The sequence below is a fragment of the Eriocheir sinensis genome, chromosome 10, assembly GCF_024679095.1.
Source record: "Eriocheir sinensis breed Jianghai 21 chromosome 10, ASM2467909v1, whole genome shotgun sequence".
NCBI lineage: Eukaryota > Metazoa > Arthropoda > Malacostraca > Decapoda > Varunidae > Eriocheir > Eriocheir sinensis.
This window is the reverse complement of record NC_066518.1, coordinates 4268770-4294120: the sequence shown is the minus strand read 5'-3', so window position 1 is coordinate 4294120 and position 25351 is coordinate 4268770. Positions and strand designations below refer to the sequence as shown.

Below are 25351 nucleotides of genomic sequence, written 5' to 3'. Positions count from 1 at the left end.
CAAAAGCCTTGGCGGTAAGTAGTGTTTCTTTCTTGTCTTTGTTGTTTTCCCTGGTCTGAGTTATCTTACATCACCATAATATAAACCATGCCTTCCCCTTCCCATACCCACCCAGCAGTCAACCTCTTTCCCTTTCTCTGTTTCTCTCGCGTTCCCTCTTTTTCTCTTTCTCACACGCATTATCCCACTAATTCAACTGTTTCATGAGGTGTGTCGTGTTTTGTTTCCTCTGTCCTATATTCGTTTATACTTTGTCTCGCTTTGTGTTAGTTCTTGTGGGCGTGTTTTTGTTTTCCGGCTTTCCCATGATGACGTCACAGGTCGGGTCCATTAATCGTTGTTGGGGGAGGAAGGTTCATGATTCACTGAGATCCGCTTCCTTTGTGACAATATTACTTGAGAAAGAAGGGAGAGAGAGAGAGAGAGAGAGAGAGAGAGAGAGAGAGAGAGAGAGAGAGAGAGAGAGAGAGAGAGAAAGAAAGAAAGGTAGGAGGGGGTTGTCAAACGGAAACACACACACACACACACACACACACAGGTAGACAGACACACACTCAGACTTAGAGACAAACATAATACAGACAGATGGACAGAAAAAGAGATACCGACCAACACAAATAAACAGACAGACAGCAAATGAAGAGTAGTATATGATTTCCACCTCTTTACAACCTCTCCGGAGTTACACACACACACACACACACACACACACACACAGCTACCCTTGCCCTCCCTGACCTCAGCCAACCTTATTCTATTGACGGAGGGAAAATAAGACACAATTCAAGGCCCATGAACCCGCAACACACGGATGCTTCTCTCTGGAATGCGCCGCCACCACCACCACCAGAGGGAGCCACAGCCACACAAATACAGCTGATTCATGAGAGGTTCCCACAAAGCTCGTGCCACATTTTATTTCCCTCTTACGTAACGGTGATGGAGTGACAATAATGCGGGGGTGAGAGGTCTTATTTTTTTTTTCTTCGTACAACGTCAAATGGAAGTGTAAAGATGATGTTGAGGTAATTTAAAGAGCAAACTATGAGAAGGTGGAGGTTAGATATACAAGGTGAGGTTAGGTAATATAGAGATAAGAAAGATAAGGTAAGGTAAAATAAGGTAAGGTAAGGAAAGATGATGTAGGGAGAGAAGAGGTAAGGTAAGGTAAGGTAAGGTAAGGTAAGGAAAGGTAAGGTAAGGTAAAGTAAGGTTATGTTAAGTAAGGCAAGGTTGGATAGTGCAGGAAAATATAAGGTAAGGTAAGGTAAGGTAAGATAATGCAGGGAGAGGGAAGGTAAGGTAAGGTAAGGTAAGGTAAGGTAAAGTAAAGTACGGTTATGTTAGGTTAAATAAGGTAAGGTTGGATAATGCAGGAAAATGTATGGTAAGGTAAGGTAAAGTAAGGTAAGGTAAGGTTAGGTAATGCAGGGAGAGGGAAGGTAAGGTAAAGTAAGGTAAGGAAAGGTAAGGTAAGGTAAGGTAAGGTAAGGTAAGGTAAAGTAAGGGTATGTTAGGTTAAGTAAGGTAGAGTTGGATATTGCAGGAAAATGTAAGGTAAGGTAAGGTAAGGTAAGGTAAGGTAAGGCAAGGTAAGGTTAGGTAAGGTTAATTGAGGTGAGAAAGGAAAAGCGACCTTACCATACCCCTACCACCACTTCAACCACTATTACCACTACCACTATCACTACCACCACCACCACCACCACCACCACTATCACTACCTCCACCATCAAGTACAAGAACAACAACAACAACAATGACTCTTACCACAACCACTAACAACCACCACCATTAACATCACCACCACAATCACCACCAAAAACAAGAACAAGAACAACAATAATTCCTACCACGACACCAAATAACCGCCACCATCACCAAGAAGAACAACAACAATGACACCTACCACAACCACTAACAACCATCACCACTAACAACCACCACCATTACCACCACCACCAAGAACAAGAACAGCAACAACAATGGCACCTACCACAACCACTAACAACCATCGCCACTAACAACCACCACCATTACCACCACCACCAAGAACAAGAACAGCAACAACAATGGCACGTACCACAACCACTAACAACCATAACCATTACCACCACCACCAAGATTAAGAACAACAATTACTCCTACCACAACCCATAACAGCCACCACAATTACCACCACCACCATCACTAATCCACCTAAGAACAATCCCTCTTCGGCCTCCCTTTTCCCACTCCACTTTCTCTCCACACACACACACAAACACACACACACACACACAAACACCCGTCTCTTACTCCCGTCCATACTTTCCGTCCTATCTCGTCACATCATCTCGCTTCCCTGTCTCCTTTATCCACTTTCCTCCACAAGTCGACGTTCTGCCACGCCATCTGTCCATTCGCTGTCAATTACGCACGTGCTTTGCCTTCATCCCCATCCATTAGTCTTGTTCTTAATGGTGGTTTTGGTATTATGGAGTTTGTATAATGGGACTGTTGCTGGTTAATGATGTCACTTTGTTTCGCCATAGTTGTTAGCTTTTATTATTATTCCGAAAGCTGTATTATAGTCTGATTTACGTCTCATTTTCTTGTTCTTTTTCTTCTTCTCCTCCTTCTTCTTTTTCTTTTTCTTCCTTTTCTTTTTTTTCTTATTATTATTATTTTTCTTCTTTATTCTTCTATTTCTTCTTTTTCTTCCTTTTCTTCTTCTTTCATTCATATTATTCTTTTTCTTCTTTTTTCTTCTACTTCTTCCTTTTCTCATTCTTCTTTCTCTTCTTTTTGTTCTTTCCTTTTTTCTTCTTTTTCTTCTTCGTTTTCTTTTTCTTCTTCTGTTTTTCTCTTCTTTTTCTTTTCTCCTTCTTTCTCTTCTTTTTCTTCTTCTTCCTTTTCTTTTTTTTTCTTTTCTTCTTCTTCTTAAAGGGGGTTAAATACACTGGCACCTACATCGTATATTTCTTTTTTTTTCTGATGTTCTGTTGCGGTTTGTCCATGTGTGCAGCGACAGTCTTTTCCACTATCCTCAAATCCTAACAAAGGCCTCAAAGTTTACGTCTTTAGTGAAAGTCTCCGTGTGCCTTCAAGTTCTGAGGCTTTCTTGTCTTCACGTGGAGGGGAAAGTTTTATTTATTGGCGAGTTAAAACACTTTCTTTATAAAAAAAAAATAATATTCGCCAGTACTGGATTATTTAAAACCGTGATTCACCTTTAACCTTTTAGTAATGTGTGAACGTTTCCTTTATTTACAGTTTACTTATCGACGAGTTAATACTTTCTTGATAAAAAAATAAGAATTCAACTCAATATGATGGTGAGTAGTTTTCCGTAGCTTATGTAACGCCGTCTTTCGCTCTAACCTTTCTTTTAACCAGTGAATTTTACCTTTTATTTACAGTTCATACAAGCATCCAAAAACCACTGCAACAAAACGAAGCTAAAGTAAAGGTACATTGCATATTTTGTAGTACTAGTAAAACAAGCAGCTCAAGGGCTAAAACAGTAGAGAAAACATAAAGTAAGTTAGTTAAGAGTGTTCCCCCGGTTGTTCCCAGTTCTCTTTCCTTCTCGGTTCTGCCACGTAACAAGAAAACAAAATAAAACGCCAGTTCGTGAAGTGTTCCCTCCCGTCTGTTCCCTCGTCGCCTTTCCTTCTCGGAGCCGCACGAAACAAGTAAACAAAATAAAAAGCCAGTTAGTGAAATGTTCCCTCGTCGCCTTTCCTTCTCGGTGTCGCCACGAAACAAGTAAACAAAACAAAAAGCCAGTTAGTGAAGTGTTCCCTCCCGTCTGTTCCCTCGTCGCCTTTCCTTCCCGGTGCCGCCACGAAACAAGAAAGCTTCCGCCTGGGCCGCCTGTTGTCTCGGCCGCTGAGAGGGAAAGCGGCGCGGTGAGGAGAAAGAGACGCCGACAGGTAATGAGCCAGAAGGAGGAAGAGGCTGGCGGCGGGAAAGTGGGGGCAGGAGGAGGAGGAGGAGGAGGAGGAGGAGGAAAAGGGGGAGCAACGTTTCCTCTACAGATTAGCTTCCGGGGTTGCATTAGGAAAGAGATGACACTACAACGCATCTCTCTCTATCTCTCTCTCTCTCTCTGTCTCTCTCTCTCTCTCGCTCTTCTCTCTCTCTCTCTCTCTCTCTCTCTCTCTCTCTCTCTCTCTCTCTCTCTCTCTCTCTCTCTCTCTCTTAACCCCCCCCCCCACCCTCCCATCACACCCACACCCTACACACACACACACACACTTGAGGAATGAATAACACACGCAAACACTAACTGGGGTGCAGGTGTCTACGAGAGTCGTGGGAACATCCTCATATTGTGTGGCCTAAGCTTGGGAGTGAGGGAGTGTGAGGCGCATAACAAACAGTAGTAACTCGAGTTTTCTTGCCCGGGGTGACTGACACTCGCCCTGCGGAACCCCTCGACCCTATGAGCAGAAACAGAACACTCGTGGGTACTGGAAAGGGTGAGAGAGAGAGAGAGAGAGAGAGAGAGAGAGAGAGAGAGAGAGAGAGAGAGAGAGAGAGAGAGAGAGAGAGAGAGAGAGAGAGAGAGAGAGAGAGAGGAGTCTGTCTGTTTTTTTTTTTTGTTTTTTTTGTGTGTGTGTGTCTGAACATGCTCCGAACTTGCAATCCATAGCCAAAAGCCTCCCTGAATGTGCTTTTGTGTGTGTGTGTGTGTGTGTGTGTGTGTGAGAGAGAGAGAGAGAGAGAGAGAGAGAGAGAGAGAGAGAGAGAGAGAGAGAGAGAGAGAGAGAGAGAGAGAGAGAGAGAGAGAGAGAGAGAGAGAGAGAGAGAGAGAGAGAGAGAGAGAGAGAGCTCAATTAAATTTCATCACCTGACTGCTGAAACCTGCTCGAAACTAGGGATATGTTTTTTTTATAATAATTGTTGCTTCTTTAGATTTTTTATTATTATTTTTTTTTAGATATCCGTGTTCAGGTCTTTCGAAATGACCGAACACAATGAGCACTGCTGTCTTCGTCACTTTGTTTCCTTTCCTTCCCTCTTATCGTTCCTCTCCCTCCCTTTCCTGCCTCCCAGCAAGGTACACACCCACACTCACACATCTTCAACCCAACAAGCCTATTCCTTTCCCTCTCCTGCGTCACTCTGCACCTCTCATCTCCCTATACGCAACGCACCTTTCTTCTGTTTTCAGCAATGATCGCTCTACTCTATTTAGGAGCAGTAAGTAGCGGGCTTTTTTTTTTTCATTATTGTTTTTTGTTTTTTTTACGCCCTTGCACTGTCTCCTCTGCTGTAAAAAAAAAAAAAAAAACACCCAAACACACTTACTTTCACATCTTCTTTCCCTCCTCTTCTGCGTCGGTCTACACCTCCATCTCCCTGTAAGTAACGCGGCGCAATCCATCCCTCTTCTGTTTCTCAGCTTATTATACCCAACAGGCATCTTGAAACACACCCACACCCACCCAATAATTCTCACACTTAACAAGCCTTCTTTCCCTCCTCTCATTCGTCATCTCTGTCTCCCTATGCAACGAAATCCATCCCTCTTCTGTTTCCCAGCTCATTATACCCAAAAGTATATATATAATGGCATCTTGAAGCACACTCACACTCACCCAATAAGTCTCATATCTAATGAGCCCTCTTTCCCTCCTCTCATTCGTCATCTCTGTCTCCCTATGCAACGAAACCCATCCCTCTTCTGTTTCCCAGCTCATTATACCCAAAAGTATATACATAATGGCATCTTGAATCACACCCACACCCACCCAGTAATTCTCACACCTAACAAGCCTTTTTCCCTCCTCTTCTGCGTCACTGTTCACCTCTGTCTCCCTACGCAACGAGACGCAACACATCCCTCCTCTGTTTCCCAGCAAGACTCACACCCCCACCCACCCACCCACCCACTTTCACACCTGACAACCCCTTTTCCCTTCCCTGCGCCACCCTTCACCCCTATCTACCTACGCAACGGTACGGCTTCCCTTCCTTTCCCTTTTCCTCCCCTTCCATCCCCGCACCCTGGATACCCACCCTCTCTGCTCCCTCCCTCACCTTTGCTTAACCAGCCATCGTGTCTAATCAGCTTCATCCCCTAACCTGCGACACCTTACCCATCCGCTCCTCATCCAATCTCGCGCTACCTCTGACGCCTCTGACGCCACTGTGCCCCTTCCCATGACACGGACGTCCCACCCAAAGACTCCCACCCACGTGACAGCTCGGCGGGAGGGAAGGAAGTGTTGCGCAAGGGTTAAGGAGAGAGGAAAGAAAGGTGCTTGTGGGAGAATGATGGTACCGGTTCGCTGTCTAACGCATTGTTTTGGGGAGATAAAGGTGATGTGTTGTGTGTGTGTGTGTCAAACATAAAGACAAAAACATATACGTATAAGACGACAGACGAACATACCAACAAATATACAAAAAAACAAAAATATATCGTGCAAGTCAAGGTAAATATGCAAAGAGAGAGAGAGAGAGAGAGAGAGAGAGAGAGAGAGAGAGAGAGAGAGAGAGAGAGAGAGAGAGAGAGAGAGAGAGAGAGAGAGAGAGAGAGAGAGAGAGAGAGAGAGAGAGAAATAAGGGAATAGAAAGACAAAAACGAGAAGAGTAATATTAATAGAAAGATAAGAAAGATAGAAGAGATAAGAAGGAGAGCGACAAATAGGGAAGCAAGGGCCTTAACATTACATAATAGTAAAGTTGGGGGCATACGCTGAGCTGCGCGTATACTAGTAGGAAGTAAATTAGATAGTTAAATAGCTAAATAGTTAGTGTTGGTTAGTTATTCAGTTGGATAGTTATGTGGTTCAATGGTTAGTTTATTAGTTGGACAGTTAGATTATTAGTTAGTTAGTTAGCCATCCTTCTTCAGTATGTTTTGGTTAGTTAGTTAGCCATCCTTAGTTAGTCATCCTTCTTCAGTACGTTTTTGTCATCTATCTTGGTGTTCTGCTTTGGTGTGGATGAGTTCGCCCCAGAAAAGACTCACCCATAATCAGAGACACGCCAGTCGATACAGTTGGTTTGTCGGCACCCTGCTACGGGCCGCCATTGGCAAAGGCCGTGCTTCCCCCTGTTATGAGTAAATCTTTGACAACAACATCATCACCCATAATTTTGGTGAGGCTGATGTTAGGGCCGAAAGATCGATGATGTGTGTTTATATTTTATTTTATCTCTTATTTAATTTTATCTTATTTTATTCATCCATTTTGTTTTATATATTTGCTTATTCTATTTATCTTAGTTTCTTAATTTTGTTTCATTTTCTTTTATTGACTTTTTTCTCTTCCTATATATGTTTTTATATATTTTTTTATGTTCTTTTCCCGCTGTTGGTTTTCTTTTTTTTCCGATGTTCTCACTTTCTTTCAACATCATCCTTCCTTGGTGTTCTATGATGGTCTGGATGAATCTCTTTCCTCACAAAAAAGACTCACTCATAATTTTTGGGGGTGTTAGTTAGGGTCGAAAGGCGGATGATACTTCTTTATATTATTCTTTTCTTGATGTTTTTTTGTTATTCTTTTAATAATTTTTTGCTTTTCTTTTTACTGTTTTTTTTTTGTGCTATTTCTCTTGCTATTGCTTTCACCAAAGGTAAAGTAAACCAACTGTGAAAACCCATGCAAGGCCCTCAGACCCGGGCCACATGACATGAACTTGTAGCTCCGTCCAGGATGATATAAGTATTTGAATTATACTACATACAAAACTCCATCATCTATATATCAATTCCTTAAGCCGTGAGAAGAAACCGTTCCTTACAAGCATGAATATTTTTTTTTTCCTACATTAAATGAATCTTTGAAATGTTTTGAGTTTAGCCTGAAGAAAACGGGATGCCACAAACTTTCTGTCAACGGTTAAGCTTGTGTCAGAGAACGATATTTAATGGGTAACTGCAATATTTGAAACATTCTCCTCGCCTGCAGAATATATTTAGCCCTATCTATAGTAAAATGAGGTTGCGTCTATGCATGTGAATGAGATGCATGAATGGGTACAGTGGAATGGATTTTCCCTCATTTTACAGGTATATATAGGCCTATTGCAATGTTCCAAAGTGGTGTGTCCAAAGCATTTTTCATCTTATTTAGAACGCCCCACTTTGGAACATTCCAATCCCGCTTAAATGTTTATGGAAGTGAATGGGATGCACGGATGGATGGATGATACTAAATTAACTGATACGTAATTACCAAACCAAAAAAAATGCTTTAGGGCCCCCTTTCGGAGCAGGCCCGTGTCTGTACTGTGAAGTAATAGATAAGTTCATTATCACTGCAAGGTGCTGCGGTGGGCAAGTGAGCAACCCTTGTTCATTTTACTTTTTTTAGGTCATTCACGCCTCCTGGACATCAAACAATTTTTAAAAATCTTAAAAGTTTATTTACATGTGTCAACAGCAAGTATCCTACGAGTTACAGATCAACATAGGACGGCCTCACGCAAGGGTAAGTAATCGAAGGAAACACACACGAGGATCATTCATACAAGCCACCTAAGTCTCTTCAAGTACATATAATTATACTCCCCAATGCCTCGACCTTGGTTTTTTTTTTTCGTTTTTTTTTTTTTTTTACAGCAGAGGAAGCAGCTCAAGGGCAAAAAAAAGGAAACAATAATGAAAAAAAAAAAAGCCCGCTATTCGCTGCTCCCACAAAAAGCGCTCAGAGGAGTGGCCAAACGAGAGGTCAATTTCGGAAGAAGAGGTGTCCCGATCCCCCATTGCTTTGGTGGATGGGGTGAGCCAGCACCACAGCCACATCCTGATCCCTGGTGTGCCTGCTGAACTCACCGCCCCCCGTCTGGCTGTGCTGCCTTGAATGGAAAGAAGAGGAGCGAGAGAAACCATTTTGACTGCCGGAGAAGCGATGTCCGTGGAATCGAATATCTTCTGGAACGCCTATGCCCTGCTGTCTGCGAGCCGGAAACCTACCAGAGTTAACTTGTGCGGGATGCAGTTGTTGTGAGTCTGATTCTTTATCGGAAGATAGAGAAACAGCTACGGGGGTCAGCAGCGCTATGGTTGTTGGTGGGTCTATGTTAGCGGAGGCGTGGCTCTTCCTGTTAACCGGCTGATTCCTCACGGCCGCTGATGAGTGAGTCGACGCGTCTACCTTTGATATGATGGGAATGCCAGCGATGATCTGAGGCTGGAGTGGTTCAGAGATTTCCTTCCCATGGGTGTTCACGGAGCTACTATGAAACGCTACGGATCCCTGACTCTGACCCCCGGTACTGCTGCTCCCTCCCGAACCGCTATGAAAGGCTACAGATCCCTTACTCTGCCCATTAGTGCTGCTGCTCGCTCCAAACAATGCTGTATAATTGAAGCGGTTAGAGACAAATTGACTGACAGGCGTAAACTTATTCTGACTGATTGCAAATCCCTCACTCTGCCCATTAGTGTTACTTCCGGTTCCAAATATTGCCGTGTAATTTAAGCGGTTAGGGGCGAATGGAGTAGGGACAGGCGTAAACTTATTCTGACTGACTACAGATCCCTCACTCTGCCCGCTGGCTTTACTTCCGGTTCCAAATATTGCCGTGTAATTTATGTGGTTAGGGACGAATGGGGTAGGGACAGGCGTAAACTTATTCTGACTGACTACAGATCCCTCACTCTGCCCGCTGGCTTTACTTCCGGTTCCAAATATTGCCGTGTAATTTATGTGGTTAGGGACGAATGGGGTAGGGACAGGCTTGAACTTATTGTGGGTTCCAGGTAAACCACTCTGTCCCCCAAGGAGTGCAGAAATAGGAACCGAGCCAGCAAAACCAGGAGCAACTTGTGAGGAAGAACTAGAAGAATGCCCAGAAACTGAAGAGCTGATAGACTGTTGTGAATCTTGACCACCAAAGGCTTGCGAAGGAATGATTCTAACCACGCCCCCATGTAACGGCACTGCCCCACTGGAGACTGAAGAACCAGTGCCTTGAGTGTTTCCGGACAGAGAGCTAACCCCAGAAGACACCTGCCCCGCCACAGCAGCCGGATCACTGGACGAAGACACTCCAGACCCAGAGCCGGACACTGAGGAGAAGCTTATGGAAGATTGTGACTTGATGGCATTCTTGAAAGCTGCCGCCAATTGAGTATCAGCGTTACCTGTTAACTTGATGATCTGGGTTTGAGGCACAGCATTGAGGCTCGATGAAGATGACGTAGAGCTTGTTTCAGATTCTTGTCCTACGGAAGCAGCGTGTGTGACCCCCTGGGCACTCGTCCCCCCGAGGTTCGTTTCGCCTCTCGCCAGCACCACAGACACGTCCCCGTCCTCTCCGTGGGTTACCTCCACGCCTGAGGCAGACGACGAGATGGATGAAGCCTGTTTGGTGTCGAGCAACAGCCCTGTGGAACTTTCTGAACCTTGAGAGCCGGGGGAACCAGCAGAATGATGTGAACCAGCTGGAACGGTAACAACCCGCACAACAGGTGTACCAGATGATCCAGGTGAACCAGGACTATCAGGGGTACCAGGAGAATGAGTTGCTACAATGGATACAGGAGAATCAGGTGAATTTGAAGAACCACGAACAACAAACACTTTAGATAAACCAGATGAACCAAGTTGCTTCAGTAATTCAGGGGGTAGAGAAAACCCAGGAGGAGCACGGATAATAGATGTAACAGGTGTATCAAGGGAAACAGGTATACTTGATGATGCAGGAGAACCAGGTGTACTAGGAGTAGCGGCCGAACCAGGTGTCTCAGGCGAAGATGTGCCTGGCGAACTAACTGTATCAAGTGAACCTTGTGATGCAGGTGACAAGTGTAAACCAGACGAACCAGGTGTATCAGATGAACCGATTGAACCAGGAATGCTAACTGACCCAGTAGAATCCCCCAAATTTTGTGAAGTAGATGAATCACGAGTAATAGATGAAGCAACAGTGACAGATGAGCCATGATTATCAGGTGCATTAGACAAACCAATAACATGCTGCGAACCTGGGGAGTCAGAATCTTCAGCTGGAACTCGAATACCAGGCAAAACTAGCGAGTCATGCCCATCAAGAGGAGTGACGCTAGACTGTTGTGCCCCAGGAGAACTAGACGCGTGCGATGTGCTAAGTGAACTTGTTTCAGATTGTTGTCCTCTGGCTGCAGAGAGTGTGACTCCCTGGGCAGTCGTCCCCCCGAGATCGGTTTGACCCCTCGCCAGTACTACAGACACGTCCTCGTCTTGTCCACGAGTGAACTCCACGCCTGAGGCAGACGACGAAGTGGACGAGGCCTGTTTGGTGCCAAGTAACAGCCCTGTGGAACCTTCTGTGCCTTGAGAACCGGGAGAACCATCAGAATGATGTGATGTAGCTGGAACGCTAAGAACCGGCAAAATGGGAGAGCCAAATGATGCAGGTGAACCAGGCAAACCAGGTGTAATAGGAGGTGCAGCTAAGATGGGAATACTCGGCGAACCACTTGCCCCGGGTGACACAGACAACACAGATACCCCACCAGATCCCAATGATTCAGGTGATGTTGGGAATAAGAGTGAATTACGTATATCAGGTGAAAAGGGGACACCAATTGAATCTGACGTAATAGATGGTCTGGGTGACTCGTGTGATGCTGGGGAGGGAATACCAAAGGAAACACGTGTTGGATGTGAATCAGGAGAACCAGGTCTGCCAAGGGTGTCAGATGTGCTAGGTGACTCAGAGGTGCCGGGCGAATCGAAGGAAACGTGCGCGCCAAAGGTACCAGAAGTATGTTGTGATCCGAGTGAGTCAGTAGTCTGTTGTAAGCCAAGTGATTGTTGTGAGCCAGTAGTCTGTTGTGAGCCAAATGATTGTTGTGAGCCAAATGGTTGTTGCGAGTCAGTAGTCTGTTGTGAGCCAGTAGTCTGTTGTGAGCCAAATGATTGTTGTGAGCCAGTAGTCTGTTGTGAGCCAAATGATTGTTGTGAGCCAGTAGTCTGTTGTGAGCCAATTGATTGTTGTGAGCCGAATGAGCCAGGAGTCTGTCCTGAGCCAAATGAGTGAGATTGTTGTTGTGAGCCGAATGAAACGGATGTAAGATGTGAACCTAATGAACCAGAGTTTTGTTGAGAACCAAATGTGTCAGCAGAATGTTGTGAACCAAGTGAACCAGAACCTTCTTGGGAGCTAAATGAACCACCAGTATGTTGTGAACCAAGTGAACCAGAACCTTCTTGGGAACCAGATGAACCAGAAGTATGCTGTGAACTTATGGATCCAGAACCTTTTTGAGAACTAAATGAATTAGCACCATGTTGTGAACCAAGTAAAACAGAACCTTCTTGAGAACTAAACGAACCACCACTATGTTGTGAACCAATTGAGACAGAACCTTCTTGACCTTCCTGGGAACTAGATAAACCTGAAGTATGCTGTGAACCAAGTGAAACAGAACCCTCTTGGGAACCAGAAGAACCAGAAGTATACTGTGAACCAAGTGAAACAGAACCCTCTTGGGAACCAGAAGAACCAGAAGTATGCTGTGAACCAAGTGAAACAGAACCCTCTTGGGAACCAGAAGAACCAGAAGTATGCTGTGAACTAAATGAACCAGAACCATCTTGGGAACCAGAAGAACCAGAAGTATGCTGTGAACTAAATGAACCAGAACCATCTTGGGAACCAGAAGAACCAGAAGTATGCTGTGAACCAAGTAGAACAGAACCCTCTTGGGAACCAGAAGAACCAGAAGTATGCTGTGAACTAAATGAACCAGAACCATCTTGTGAACCAAATGAACCAGAAGTATGCTGTGAACCAAGTGAAACAGAACCCTCTTGGGAACCAGAAGAACCAGAAGTATGCTGTGAACTAAATGAACCAGAACCATCTTGTGAACCAAATGAACCAGAAGTATGCTGTGAACCAAGTGAAACAGAACCCTCTTGGGAACCAGAAGAACCAGAAGTATGCTGTGAACTAAATGAACCAGAACCATCTTGTGAACCAAATGAACCAGAAGTATGCTGTGAACCAAGTGAAACAGAACCATCTTGGGAACCAGAAGAACCAGAAGTATGCTGTGAACCAAGTGAAACAGAACCATCTTGGGAACCAGAAGAACCAGAAGTATGCTGTGAACCAAGTGAAACAGAACCATCTTGGGAACCAGAAGTATGCTGTGAACTAAGTGAAACAGAACCATCTTGGGAACCAGAAGTATGCTGTGAACTAAATGAACCAGAACCATCTTGTGAACCAAATGAACCAGAAGTATGCTGTGAACCAAGTGAAACAGAACCCTCTTGGGAACCAGAAGAACCAGAAGTATGCTGTGAACTAAATGAAACAGAACCCTCTTGGGAACCAGAAGAACCAGAAGTATGCTGTGAACCAAGTGAAACAGAACCATCTTGGGAACCAGAAGTATGCTGTGAACTAAATGAACCAGAACCATCTTGTAAACCAAATGAACCAGAAGTATGCTGTGAACCAAGTGAAACAGAACCATCTTGGGAACCAGAAGTATGCTGTGAACTAAATGAACCGGAACCTGCTAGTGAACCAAATGAACCCGATTTCTGGGAATCAAATGAATCAGAGTTTTGTTGTGAGCCAAATGAGTCTGAGCTATGCTGCGACACAAACGAACCTCCTGAATGTTGTGAACCGGATGGACCAACAGGAAGGTTTGCGTCAGGTGTACCAGGGGACGCAGGTAAGGCAGGTGACCCAAAAGTATGTGATGATGCAGGTGAGTCAGGTGAGGAAGGTTGGCCCGGCGTGGCAGGAGCACCTGAGGATAAGCTAGGAGTGTCATGAGGATCAGGACTATCTATCGAAGGAAGGGACTCAGCCGAAGCGTGTGTTCCAGGTGACCCATCGCCAGCTGAAGCGAATGTACTAGGCCTCACAGGAGATGAGGAAGGTGTGCCAGAAGTGTCTAAGGTAGCTGGTGAAACAGGTATGTCAGAAGCGCCAGGTATGCCACGTAGCCCAATTGTACCTGATGTATCAGATATGTCTGAAGTACCAGGCACATCAGAAGCAGGTGTACCAGATGAACCTAGAGTGCCTGGTGCACCGGGTACACCGGATGACCCAAAGGACTGCTGTGCATTGAATGTAGCACCTGAAATGGCGGAGGTCTGTTGTGACTTGGGTAAATTAAACTGATGTTGGAAACGAACAGAGTTGGGAGGGCTCTTCAACCCCGATGTGCCACCATTATAATAGGAAAATGGAGCGTAGGAGTATGAATAATACGGAATGCGTAAGTGATATAAATCAGAGGGGTTATGTACATCACGTAAACTAAGGGATGGGGGGAAAGAACCAAAAGGATACTGTAAGCCGTATGATCCGAAGAGGCGTTTTGAAATAAATGAACTAGACGGTTGCCTTGACACAGGTGAACTAAATCGATGTTGTGATTCAAGAGACCCAGAATGATGTCGAGAGTTGGATGAACCTGAAACTTGCTGTGAACCAGCGGTTTGTGCAGAACTTTGCTTTTCTGTCGCAACCAAAGAAAGAAGAGCAGATGAACCTGGAGAGCCATGAGTAGCCAGGGAACCAGATGTAGCAAAGGAAGCAGGTATGTCAGACAAACCAGTTGTGCCAGGTGAGGCAGCTGAGTGCGAACCATGTGTGCTAGACAAGCCAAGGGTACTCTGCGCATCAGATACACCAGAGGCCTGACGTGACACACCAAAACCAGAAATATGTTGTGAACCAATTGAGTCGGAGGTCTGTTGTGAACCAAAGGAATTAGAAGTTTGCTGTGAACCAAGTGCACCAGATGTCTGTTGTGAGCCAAATGAATCAGAAGTGCGTTGTGAACCGAACGAATCAGAGGTCTGTTGTGAACCTAATGAATCAGAAGTCTGTTTTGAACCAAAGGAATTAGAAGTTTGTTGTGAACCAAGTGCACCAGATGTCTGTTGTGAGCCAAATGAGTCAAATGTTTGTTTTGAATCAAATGAATCAGATGTCTGTTGTGAACCAATAGATCCTGGAGTCTGTTGTGAACCAATAGATCCAGGAGTCTGTTGTGAACCAAGTGTAGCAGAGGTATGTTGTGAACCAATAAATCCAGAAGTCTGGTGTGATCCAAGTGTATCAGAGGCATGTTGTGAACCACTTGATCCAGAGGCATGTTGTGAACCACTAGATCCAGAGGTATGTTGTGAACCACTAGATCCAGAGGTATGTTGTGAACCACTAGATCCAGAGGTATGTTGTGAACCACTAGATCCAGAGGTATGTTGTGAACCACTAGATCCAGAGGTATGTTGTGAACCAAGTGTATCAGAGGTATGTTGTGAACCACTAGATCCAGAGGTATGTTGTGAACCAAGTGTATCAGAGGCATGTTGTGAACCACTAGATCCAGAGGTATGTTGTGAACCAAGTGTATCAGAGGCATGTTGTGAACCACTAGATCCAGAGGTATGTTGTGAACCAAGTGTATCAGAGGCATGTTGTGAACCAATAGATACAGAGGTCTTTTGTGAACCAAGTGTATCAGAGGTATGTTGTGAACCACTTGATCCAGAGGTATGTTGTGAACCACTTGATCCAGAGGTATGTTGTGAACCACTTGATCCAGAGGTATGTTGTGAACCACTTGATCCAGAGGTATGTTGTGAACCACTTGATCCAGAGGTATGTTGTGAACCACTTGATCCAGAGGTATGTTGTGAACCACTTGATCCAGAGGTATGTTGTGAACCACTTGATCCAGAGGTATGTTGTGAACCAAATGTATCAGATGTTTGTTGTGAACCAAATGCATCAGAGGTCTTTTGTGAACCAGACCCAGAAGTTTGCGCTGAGCCAGATATACCAGAAGTCTGTAGTGAACCAATCGAGTCAGAAAGTTGTCCTGAATCAAATGAGACTGAAGGTTTCTGCAATCCACTGGAACCTATTGCAGAACCAAATGTCCCAGAGTCCTGCTGAGAGCCAGTGTCATGCTGTGAGCTAAGTGAGCCGGTGGCCTGCTGTGATTCAAATGTTTGCTGGGAGCCAAATGACACAGAGGTGTGTTCTGAATTACCTGAACCTAAAGTCTGATGTGTGCTTAATGAACCGGAAGTCTGCTGTGAATCAAGGGCACCAAAGCTGGCAGCCTGTCGTGGGTCAAAAGTCTGTTGTGAACCAGGTGAACCAGAACTATGTTGCAGACTAAAGGAACCAGAAGTATCATGTAAACCAGAAGTCTGTTGTGAATCGATGGAACTCGAAATCTGCTGTTGTTTAGAATCAAAAGCGTGTTGTAAACCAGATGACCCCGCAATATGTTGTGACTTTGAGTCTGAAATGTGCTGTGATTCAATGCCAGAAATATGTTGTGATTGAGAGTCAGTCTGCTGTGACTCAGAAATGTGTTGCGCACCGAAGGAACCAGAGGGCTGTTGAGACCCAGGGCGAGAAGTCTGTTGGAAATCAGAGGTCTGCTGTAAACCAATCTGCTGTGAACCAAATGCACCTGACGTCTGTTGTGATCCGAAGTCAGAAGTCCGTTGTGATGCAGAATCAAACGTCTGTTGCGACCCAATGCCGGAAGGTTTTAGAGACCCAAATGCCCCAGAGGTCTGCTGTGCTACAGAAACTGAAGTCTGTTGTGACCTAGCCCCACCATTATGCCTTGAATCAGGGGAACCAGAAAACTGTTGCAAACCAGCTGAACCACGGGAATTATGTTGATTAGAAGAGCTCGATGAGTGTGACAGTCCAATGGAAGCAGAGTGTTGCTGAGCTGGTGATTGAGAACAATCAACATTACCTCTACACTCACTGGCAGCCGCCGTACCACCGTCACCTGTGGCACCCGATCGGACGATGTCTTCACGGTGGCTGAGGACCTTCTTTGTATTACTGGCGGAAGCTTGCACGCGTCCCGAGAGCCCCACCGTATTAGAAACTTCAGAAGTCGACCCACTGCGATGGATAAATGGCCGGAAACCATATTTATCCGCCACGTACTCCACCGTGAAGGTTTCCCCGTTCGGTGCAGTCCACCTGTTGAGTAACATAACATAAGCGTTCAGCCAATATGGCTTAGCAGATTCTAGATCTAGGTATTTTCTCCATGACGGTATGCACTGAAAGTCTCCTGCCATAGAACTTCAAACCATCTGGGAATATTAATGAACCACATCAACTGGAATTGATGAATGATGAATGATAAAAAAAAAAGTAATTCGGCTTTAGATAAGTTACAAACAGCAGTTACTCTTTACTTCAGTACAGATGTGTAAGGCCAATTGGCCCCATTTAGACAGTTATAATTAGTTTCGACACTATTTGGTAGATGCTTATTCCGTGACTTGGTAAGATCCAATAACAGGGGCCCATACCTAAAATTTGACATTCTCACCTCTCAAAGCACAGGGGCTCAGGTAACCAAGAGGAGAAAACACTAATTGATCAAAAAGGTAGCAGACGCCGTAGAGTTGAGCAGCTTAAAAAAAAAACAAGCAGGTCACGACTTACGAATAAGATCCTCTGACGGCCCCCACGTCGCTTGGCTTGGGCTCCGAGAACTCCTGGTGATGGATAGAGCCAGCCTGGATGTTGAACCTCTCTTCAAGGGGGCCACTGATGGCGTTCCCTGCATCCCTGTGGCTGGGTTTGTAGATGTTGTTAGGGTTCCAAATGGGTACTTGGTTGTCGTCCACAATGTGGCCGTGGGCGTGGGCGTGGTCTCCGTGGTGGTGGTCCTCGTGGTGATGATCGTGGTCGTGGTCGTGGTCGTGGTCGTGGTGTGGCGTGAGACCGTCCAGCTTAGCAGCCGCGCCCAGTCCCAGCAAGACCGCAAGCAATACCTGGCGAGAGCACACCTGAAGCACCGACCCGTCATCTGCGACACATTCACGTGCCTCAACACCCACCCCTCCTACCTCCAATGATGCTTAGAGGAGACTCGATCTCTTACCCCCCAATCCTTTACCCCTGATCACTTACAAACCAATCTCCCGATCACTCATGACTCTCCACTGTTACAAAGTCTACTCGGACATTACCTACCACTGTCACCATCACTAAAACACCCCTGCCCATAACTGTCACCATCTCTATAACATTATAACAACCCCTCCCTACCACTGTCACCATCACTATAACAGCCCTGCCTACCACTGTCACCATCACTATAACAACCCCTGCCTACCACTGTCACCATCACTATAACAACCCCTGCCTACCACTGTCACCATCACTATAACAACCCCTGCCTACCACTGTCACCATCACTATAACAACCCCTGCCTACCACTGTCACCATCACTATAACACCCCTGCCTACCACTGTCACCATCACTATAACACCCCTGCCTACCACTGTCACCATCACTATAACAACCCCTGCCTACCACTGTCACCATCACTATAACACCCCTGCCTACCACTGTCACCATCACTATAACACCCCTGCCTACCACTGTCACCATCACTATAACACCCCTGCCTACCACTGTCACCATCACTATAACACCCCTGCCTACCACTGTCACCATCACTATAACACCCCTGCCTACCACTGTCACCATCACTATAACACCCCTGCCTACCACTGTCACCATCACTATAACAACCCCTGCCCACCACTGTCACCATCACTATAAAACCCCTGCCTACCACTGTCACCATCACTAAAACACCCCTGCCCATAACTGTCACCATCACTATAACAGCCCTGCCTACCACTGTCACCATCACTATAACACCCCTGCCTACCACTGTCACCATCACTATAACACCCCTGCCTACCACTGTCACCATCACTATAACACCCCTGCCTACCACTGTCACCATCACTATAACACCCTTGCCCACCACTGTCACCATCACTATAACACCCCTGCCTACCACTGTCACCATCACTATAACAACCCCTGCCTACCACTGTCACCATCACTATAACAACCCCTGCCTACCACTGTCACCATCACTATAACACCCCTGCCCACCACTGTCACCATCACTATAACAACCCCTGCCTACCACTGTCACCATCACTATAACACCCCTGCCTACCACTGTCACCATCACTATAACACCCCTGCCTACCACTGTCACCATCACTATAACACCCCTGCCTACCACTGTCACCATCACTATAACACCCCTGCCTACCACTGTCACCATCACTATAACACCCCTGCCCACCACTGTCACCATCACTATAACAACCCCTGCCCACCACTGTCACCATCACTATAACAACCCCTGCCCACCACTGTCACCATCACTATAACAGCCCTGCCTACCACTGTCACCATCACTATAACACCCCTGCCTACCACTGTCACCATCACTATAACAACCCCTGCCTACCACTGTCACCATCACTATAACACCCCTGCCTACCACTGTCACCATCACTATAACAACCCCTGCCTACCACTGTCACCATCACTATAACAACCCCTGCCTACCACTGTCACCATCACTATAACAACCCCTGCCCACCACTGTCACCATCACTATAACAACCCTCCCTACCACTGTCGCCATCACCATAATCACTATACATTAGCCAGTTTATCAGTCACTCTCATTGCCTATCACTGTCAAAGGTACCATTCACTATAGATCCTTCAGTGGTACCAGGCGCCCAACATCTACACAATCATAACCAATATTTATCACTATCCGTTCCCCTTTCCCTCCCTTCCTTTTCCTTCCTTTTCTTTCCTATATCCTTTTCTCTTCATTCCCTCCTTTCCTTCCCCATTTCCTTGTCTTATCTCTTCATTCCCCCCTTACGGTATATCCTTAACACTTTCCCTAACTACTGGCTACTCTTCACTATCACATCTTCCTGTCACTGCCTATCCTACACTTCACAGGCACTTCCTCCTTCCTCACACTCTCACTATCAAAACGAGTGCCAATATAATGCCTTTGCTTGCCCTGGCTTGTCCACTTGTTCACAGCACCACTGGAGGGTCACAGCCACTCCACTCAGAGTTAACATCACAGCCACAGTATCCCGCCACAGCCCTCCACGCGGACAACAACCCTTCAGCGTCTTATCCAGGGTTAACACAGCGGCAGGAGACTTACAGCGGTCCGCATCTTGCCCGGCTGGTGTCGCTCGTCTCTCTGGCACGGCGTCCCTCTCTGCCCGCTTATATATACCTTTCCCCTGTCCTTTCGCTCCTCCCTCTCCTCATCCTCCCCATCCACTCTTCCTTTCTTTTCTTATTCTCACGCCTGTGTTTTCCTCTTCCTCTCTCTCTCTCTTTTCTCCCTTTGTTTCACGTCTCTTTCTTAACGACATGCTTCGCTCCTTAACTGTCCTCGCTGGTCCTGCTGAGCTTACGTGGCGCCCTACTGGCCCATGCCCTTCCCTGACCTTCCACACGTCAGCACAGGACGCCCACCCAAGCCTCTCCCGGTGCACCAAGGAGCTCTCCGTAAGGCTTCCAATCCCTCTGACCCCCAAGCATCAGGAGCAGCGAAAGTAAAGTCCCCGGGTCACTTTTCCTGCCCCGGCCGGGTCGTCGCCTTGGTTCACTGGAGACTTCGGTAAACAGTGCGTGGCGTGTTGAGCCCCCACGCCCATGCCCTCCACCAAGACTCCACTCTCTCAATCCTCGGTCCACGTCCAGTCCACATTCCTCATGACACGGATTTCGCTTCTTGCTGCAGTTGTTATCGAAAGAAAGTTTGAGTTATCGTACTTTTCTCCTCTCTCGGCCAAAGTTGTGCGGTGAGATCATTCAATGTGTTTGCTTTCAGATTCCTTAGATTCCTTGAGAGTGGCGTCGTCCTTGCTTCTCCTCCTCCTCCTCCACCTTATGTCTCCTCTTCCTCATCCGCCTCTCCTCCAGTAGGCTGCATGGGAATTCCTGGCGTCTAAACCGGCTTAAACTTTGATTGCTCTCTCACACTTTCTACGGCCAACAGAAGAGGAAACAGGTGCTTCTGAAACCTTTCCTGCTGCAGCTCATCACGAGTATCAAAACGTCTCTCCAACCGATATTGATCTCTTTTCTGACCTCTCAATCTTTACTCTTTTACTGGAGCAGCGCCTGGCGGGCTTTTGTTTTGTTTGTTATGCTCTTTAGCTGTCTTCAGTAACGTAAAAAAAAAATAAAGTACATCCAGCAGAAGATACCGAATTGTTGTGATAGCGATTACCTTCCGGATGACACCTGAGAATATACCTCCCGTTGCCTCCCATGGTTTACTTCCCCTTGTCTCTGCCGCCCCCCACCCCCCACACCGTTGTTGGTTCCCCTTGAACTGTATCTGAATTACTGCATCGACTTCAGGAGACAAAGAAATGAGTAATAGGATTTGGTCTCAGTTCCGCGTCTCCGTCTGTCGCCTACCCAAACCCATATTAGGATACACAGTGCTTGGTGGGCGTGATATGGAGTTTCCAGAGGTAGTACTTGTTTGTTCGTTAGTGAAGAAAGAGGCAGATTCACAGCTTAGTTAAGGGTTGTAGGGGACAGAGGGGTGCTTGGAGGTGGGTGGAATATTACAAGGATGATTACAAGGCAGGAGAAATCATTAGTGAAGAAAGACTTGGATAGATTTACAGCTTAGTTAAGGATCGTACAGGACAGCGGGGTGCTTGGTGGTGGGTGGAGTATGACAGGGATGACTACAGGGCAGGAGAAATCAGTGCCTACGTGGTGGTTAATAAAAGATAACACTATAAATATTCTTAGAGACTGGTTGATTGTTCTAAGGAGCTGTGGGATGCTTGCTTATCGGGAAAGATTGGTTTTATGAGACTGTGTGTTGCTTGCTGGGCAGTTAAGAAGTCTATAGATGATTCAGGTGATTTAAAGTGGCAGGGGGCTTCAAGATGCTTACTGATTACTGAGGAAGATAGATAAGAACTGCTTCATGAATAGCTTAAGTGAAGAGTAAAAACCAAGTAGATCGTTTATGCAAATAGGACTGATTACTGGGGGAGATAGATAAGAACTGCTTCATGAATAGCGTAAGTGAGAGGTAAAAAATCAAGTAGATCGTTTATGCAAATAGGACTGATTACTGGGGGAGATAGATAAGAACTGCTTCATGAATAGCGTAAGTGAAGAGTAAAAAATCAAGTAGATCGTTTATGCAAATAGGCCTGAGTCATATACTGCGGCTGAACAAATTTATGGACGAGAAGGAACTGAGTAGGCAGAACCCCCAATTGCAGTCGCCTTATGTCCTTGTGTATCCCTGTGCGTGTGACGAAAGGCAACGGTTGATGTCAGGGTGGCAATGGGCTCAAAAGTGCTTGCTTCCTGGTATTATAGGTGATGGAAAGCCTGAAGATGTTTACACGACAAGGTAGAGGGTAGGGGTGGTGATGCGTTGTGGAATGTTTGCTTGTTAGTGAAGAGCTGAAAGACTGTTGCGGGACTCGGTAAGGAATGACGGAGGGAGACGAGAGGCAACTGAGAACTGATGTGTTAACGCCTCGGTCACAGTTTTTAGAGGAAAAGACTGAGACATGAGATTGTACAGTATCAGTATTTTTATTGTATTAACGGTACAATAGTTTACCTTGGCAAAGTAGTGAGTGAAAGTTGAGGTAGAGGTATATAGTGTCCCTTTCTCTGTTCTTCTTAAGACTGGCCAATTAATTCCTCTAGAGCTCTGAAATCAATCACCTGTCAAGAGGATCAGCGACACCAGGTAGATAAGCATACCAGGGAGCAGGTGAGCTAACAGCCGACACATTAGATTCCTGAAAACAATAACGTAAAAAAAAACATGTCGAGGGAGTGGTCTTTTACAACCTCACAGACACATACCAAGAGATTACACTCTGATGCGCGTTATGTGAGATAAGAGAGAGTGAAAAGGAGTAAAAAGGAATGAAAAGGGAAAGGAAAAAAACAGGAAAGGAAAGGAATGGAAGGAACAATACTGATGAAAAAATAATACAGAGAGAGAGAGAGAGAGAGAGAGAGAGAGAGAGAGAGAGAGAGAGAGAGAGAGAGAGAGAGAGAGAGAGAGAGAGAGAGAGAGAGAGAGAGAGAGAGAGAGAGAGAGAGAGAGAGAGAGAGAGAGAGAGAGAGAGAGAGAGAGAGAGAGAGAGAGAGAGAGAGAGAGAGAGAGAGAGAGAGAGAGAGAGAGAGAGAGAGAGAGAGAGAGAGAGAGAGAGAGAGAGAGAGAGAGAGAGAGAGAGAGAGAGAGAGAGAGAGAGAGAGAGAGAGAGAGAGAGAGAGAGAGAGAGAGAGAGAGAGAGAGAGAGAGAGAGAGAGAGAGAGAGAGAGAGAGAGAGAGAGAGAGAGAGAGAGAGAGAGAGAGAGAGAGAGAGAGAGAGAGAGAGAGAGAGAGAGAGAGAGAGAGAGAGAGAGAGAGAGAGAGAGAGAGAGAGAGAGAGAGAGAGAGAGAGAGAGAGAGAGAGAGAGAGAGAGAGAGAGAGAGAGAGAGAGAGAGAGAGAGAGAGAGAGAGAGAGAGAGAGAGAGAGAGAGAGAGAGAGAGAGAGAGAGAGAGAGAGAGAGAGAGAGAGAGAGAGAGAGAGAGAGAGAGAGAGAGAGAGAGAGAGAGAGAGGACGCCAGAGGTAGGCTTAAGTTTTTTTGCCTGGAATCACACACTAAGCCTCACATACCTAACCCTTCTACCCTTCTCCCCCACCCCCCCTTACCCTCACCCCCCTAACATCCCCCACCCACACACACACCCCTGCCACGCCACCCCCACCAGACAGAGCCGGACACGCCATATTCAGCTAGGGTGACCAACGCCTCTGTCTGCTGCCGCCCATCTCACACACCCATACACTCAGACATGCCCATCACTAGCCTTCACACCCATTCCCTCTTGTAATAGCAGTGTGCAGTTGATCTTTTTTTTATTTTATTGCTTTCTGAACCTTTAAAACTGGCTGTAGATTAACTTAACATATCCATACACTCACCCATGCCCATCACGAACCTTCACATCCTTTCCCTGTTACATAGCCCTCTAAGTAACCAGTATGGAGGTGTTCTTTGATTATCTTATAGCTTTTTGAACCTATATATGTGTGTGTGTGTGTGTGTGTTTGTGTGTGTGTGTGTGTGTGTGTGTGTGACAAACTGCAATTTTTGGCAGATGGAATCACGCCCCCCTTGTATCCAGCTCGCGCCCCCCAGTTTGGGAACCACTGCCCCAGAGTCATCTTAACCATCAATACACTGACCCACGCCCATCAAAAACCCTTACATCCCTTCCCTGGTACATACATAGCCCCTAAGAAAAGCAGTGCGAGGCTATATATTAACATTTTATAGCTTTCCTTTATAGGCTATATATTAACATTTTATAGCTTTCCTTTATGTCTTGCTGTTGATTCATGAAAAGGTTGATTTTGATAGCACAGGAACGCCCACCACAACACACACACCCTTCCAGCCACACCATATCCCATCTCAGACTCCTTCATCCCTCCCCCTCTCGCTATCATCTGTCTACACCCAGCGACAAAAAACCCTTGTCATCTACCCTCGTCACCACCACCTCCACCAGCTCCACCACCACAACACACACACCCTTCCAGCCACACCATATCCCATCTCAGACTCCTTCATCCCTCCCCCTCTCGCTATCATCTGTCTACACCCAGCGACAAAAAACCCTTGTCATCTACCCTCGTCACCACCACCTCCACCAGCTCCACCACCACCACATCCACCTCCTTAACCTCCACCACCACCACCACCTCCACCTCCTCCTCCTCCAACACTCTCGCCTCATCTCTCTCTCTCTCAAGGCATTCCGGATTTTTTTTTTCTCTCCACTGCACGGATTTTAATTTCTGTACGTGTTATTATGTATGCTTTTTTTCTTTATCATTCTCTCTCTCTCTCTCTCTCTCTCTCTTTCATAACATAAGACAGGGTGAAAGGAAATCGGGACCAGTGGTGACTTGTCTTTTCCTTCCTACCGCTCTGTGATGGTGGAGTGGACTCGGTATTGTTAGACTAAGGTAGTTCGATTCCCCTTAAGGCTAAAGTTAATGGTAATAATAATGATAAGAAGAAGACGATGAAGAAGAAGAAGAAGAAGAAGAAGAAGAAGAAGAAGAAGAAGAAGAAGAAGAAGAAGAAGAACAAGAAGAAGAAGAAGAAGAAGAAGAAGAAGAAGAAGAAGAAGAAGAAGAAGAAGAAGAAGAAGAAGAAGAAGAAGAAGAAGAAAGATAGATAGATAAAGAAAAAAAGCGAAAGAAAGAAAGAAAAGAAAAGAAAGTAAGAGAAAGAAAAAGAGAAAGAGAAAAAAAGATAGATAGATATAGAAAAAAAAGAGAAAAAGAAAAGGAAAGGAAAAGAAAGAAAGAAAGAGAGAAAGAAAGAAAGAGAGAAAGAGAGAGAGACAGAGATAGCCAGAGCGAGAGAATATGACTTGCTTGCCGATCCAATCTAAGTCTTATCATGATGTCACTCCCGATTACAACTCTTCTCTGACATCAAGGACAGGTTTTTGTGCTC

General features: G+C 45.7%; 2 protein-coding genes and 1 long non-coding RNA gene across 12 annotated transcripts; 1 reads left to right on the top strand and 2 right to left on the bottom strand.

Annotated features, from left to right (window-relative positions):
* Positions 1-8347: 8347 nt before the first annotated feature.
* LOC126996338 (hornerin-like) lies at positions 8348-13729 on the bottom strand. Its single transcript, XM_050856707.1, has 3 exons — positions 13706-13729; positions 12926-13187; positions 8348-12331 (listed from the first exon to the last, which is right to left on the bottom strand). The coding sequence occupies exons 1-3, from the start codon at positions 13727-13729 to the stop codon at positions 8676-8678; spliced, it is 3942 nt and encodes a 1313-aa protein (XP_050712664.1). The 3' UTR covers positions 8348-8675.
* Positions 13730-15061: 1332 nt separating this feature from the next.
* LOC126996472 (uncharacterized) lies at positions 15062-15625 on the top strand. 10 transcript variants are annotated; one of them, XR_007751197.1, is made up of 3 exons: positions 15062-15171; positions 15253-15414; positions 15550-15615. It is a non-coding gene; the product is annotated as an uncharacterized LOC126996472 (long non-coding RNA). The 10 variants fall into 10 exon arrangements; XR_007751204.1 differs by having other exon boundaries at positions 15253-15360; positions 15469-15598; XR_007751198.1 differs by having other exon boundaries at positions 15523-15588.
* A 4-nt stretch (positions 15626-15629) lies between these two features.
* On the bottom strand, positions 15630-20017 carry LOC126996337 (hornerin-like; the record flags this gene model as incomplete). The annotated part of the gene is made up of 3 exons (XM_050856706.1): positions 19984-20017; positions 17410-17741; positions 15630-16935 (listed from the first exon to the last, which is right to left on the bottom strand). Coding segments are annotated over exons 1-3 (1650 nt in total), but the record flags the coding sequence as incomplete, so codon positions are not given.
* Between the last annotated feature and the right edge of the window lie 5334 nt (positions 20018-25351).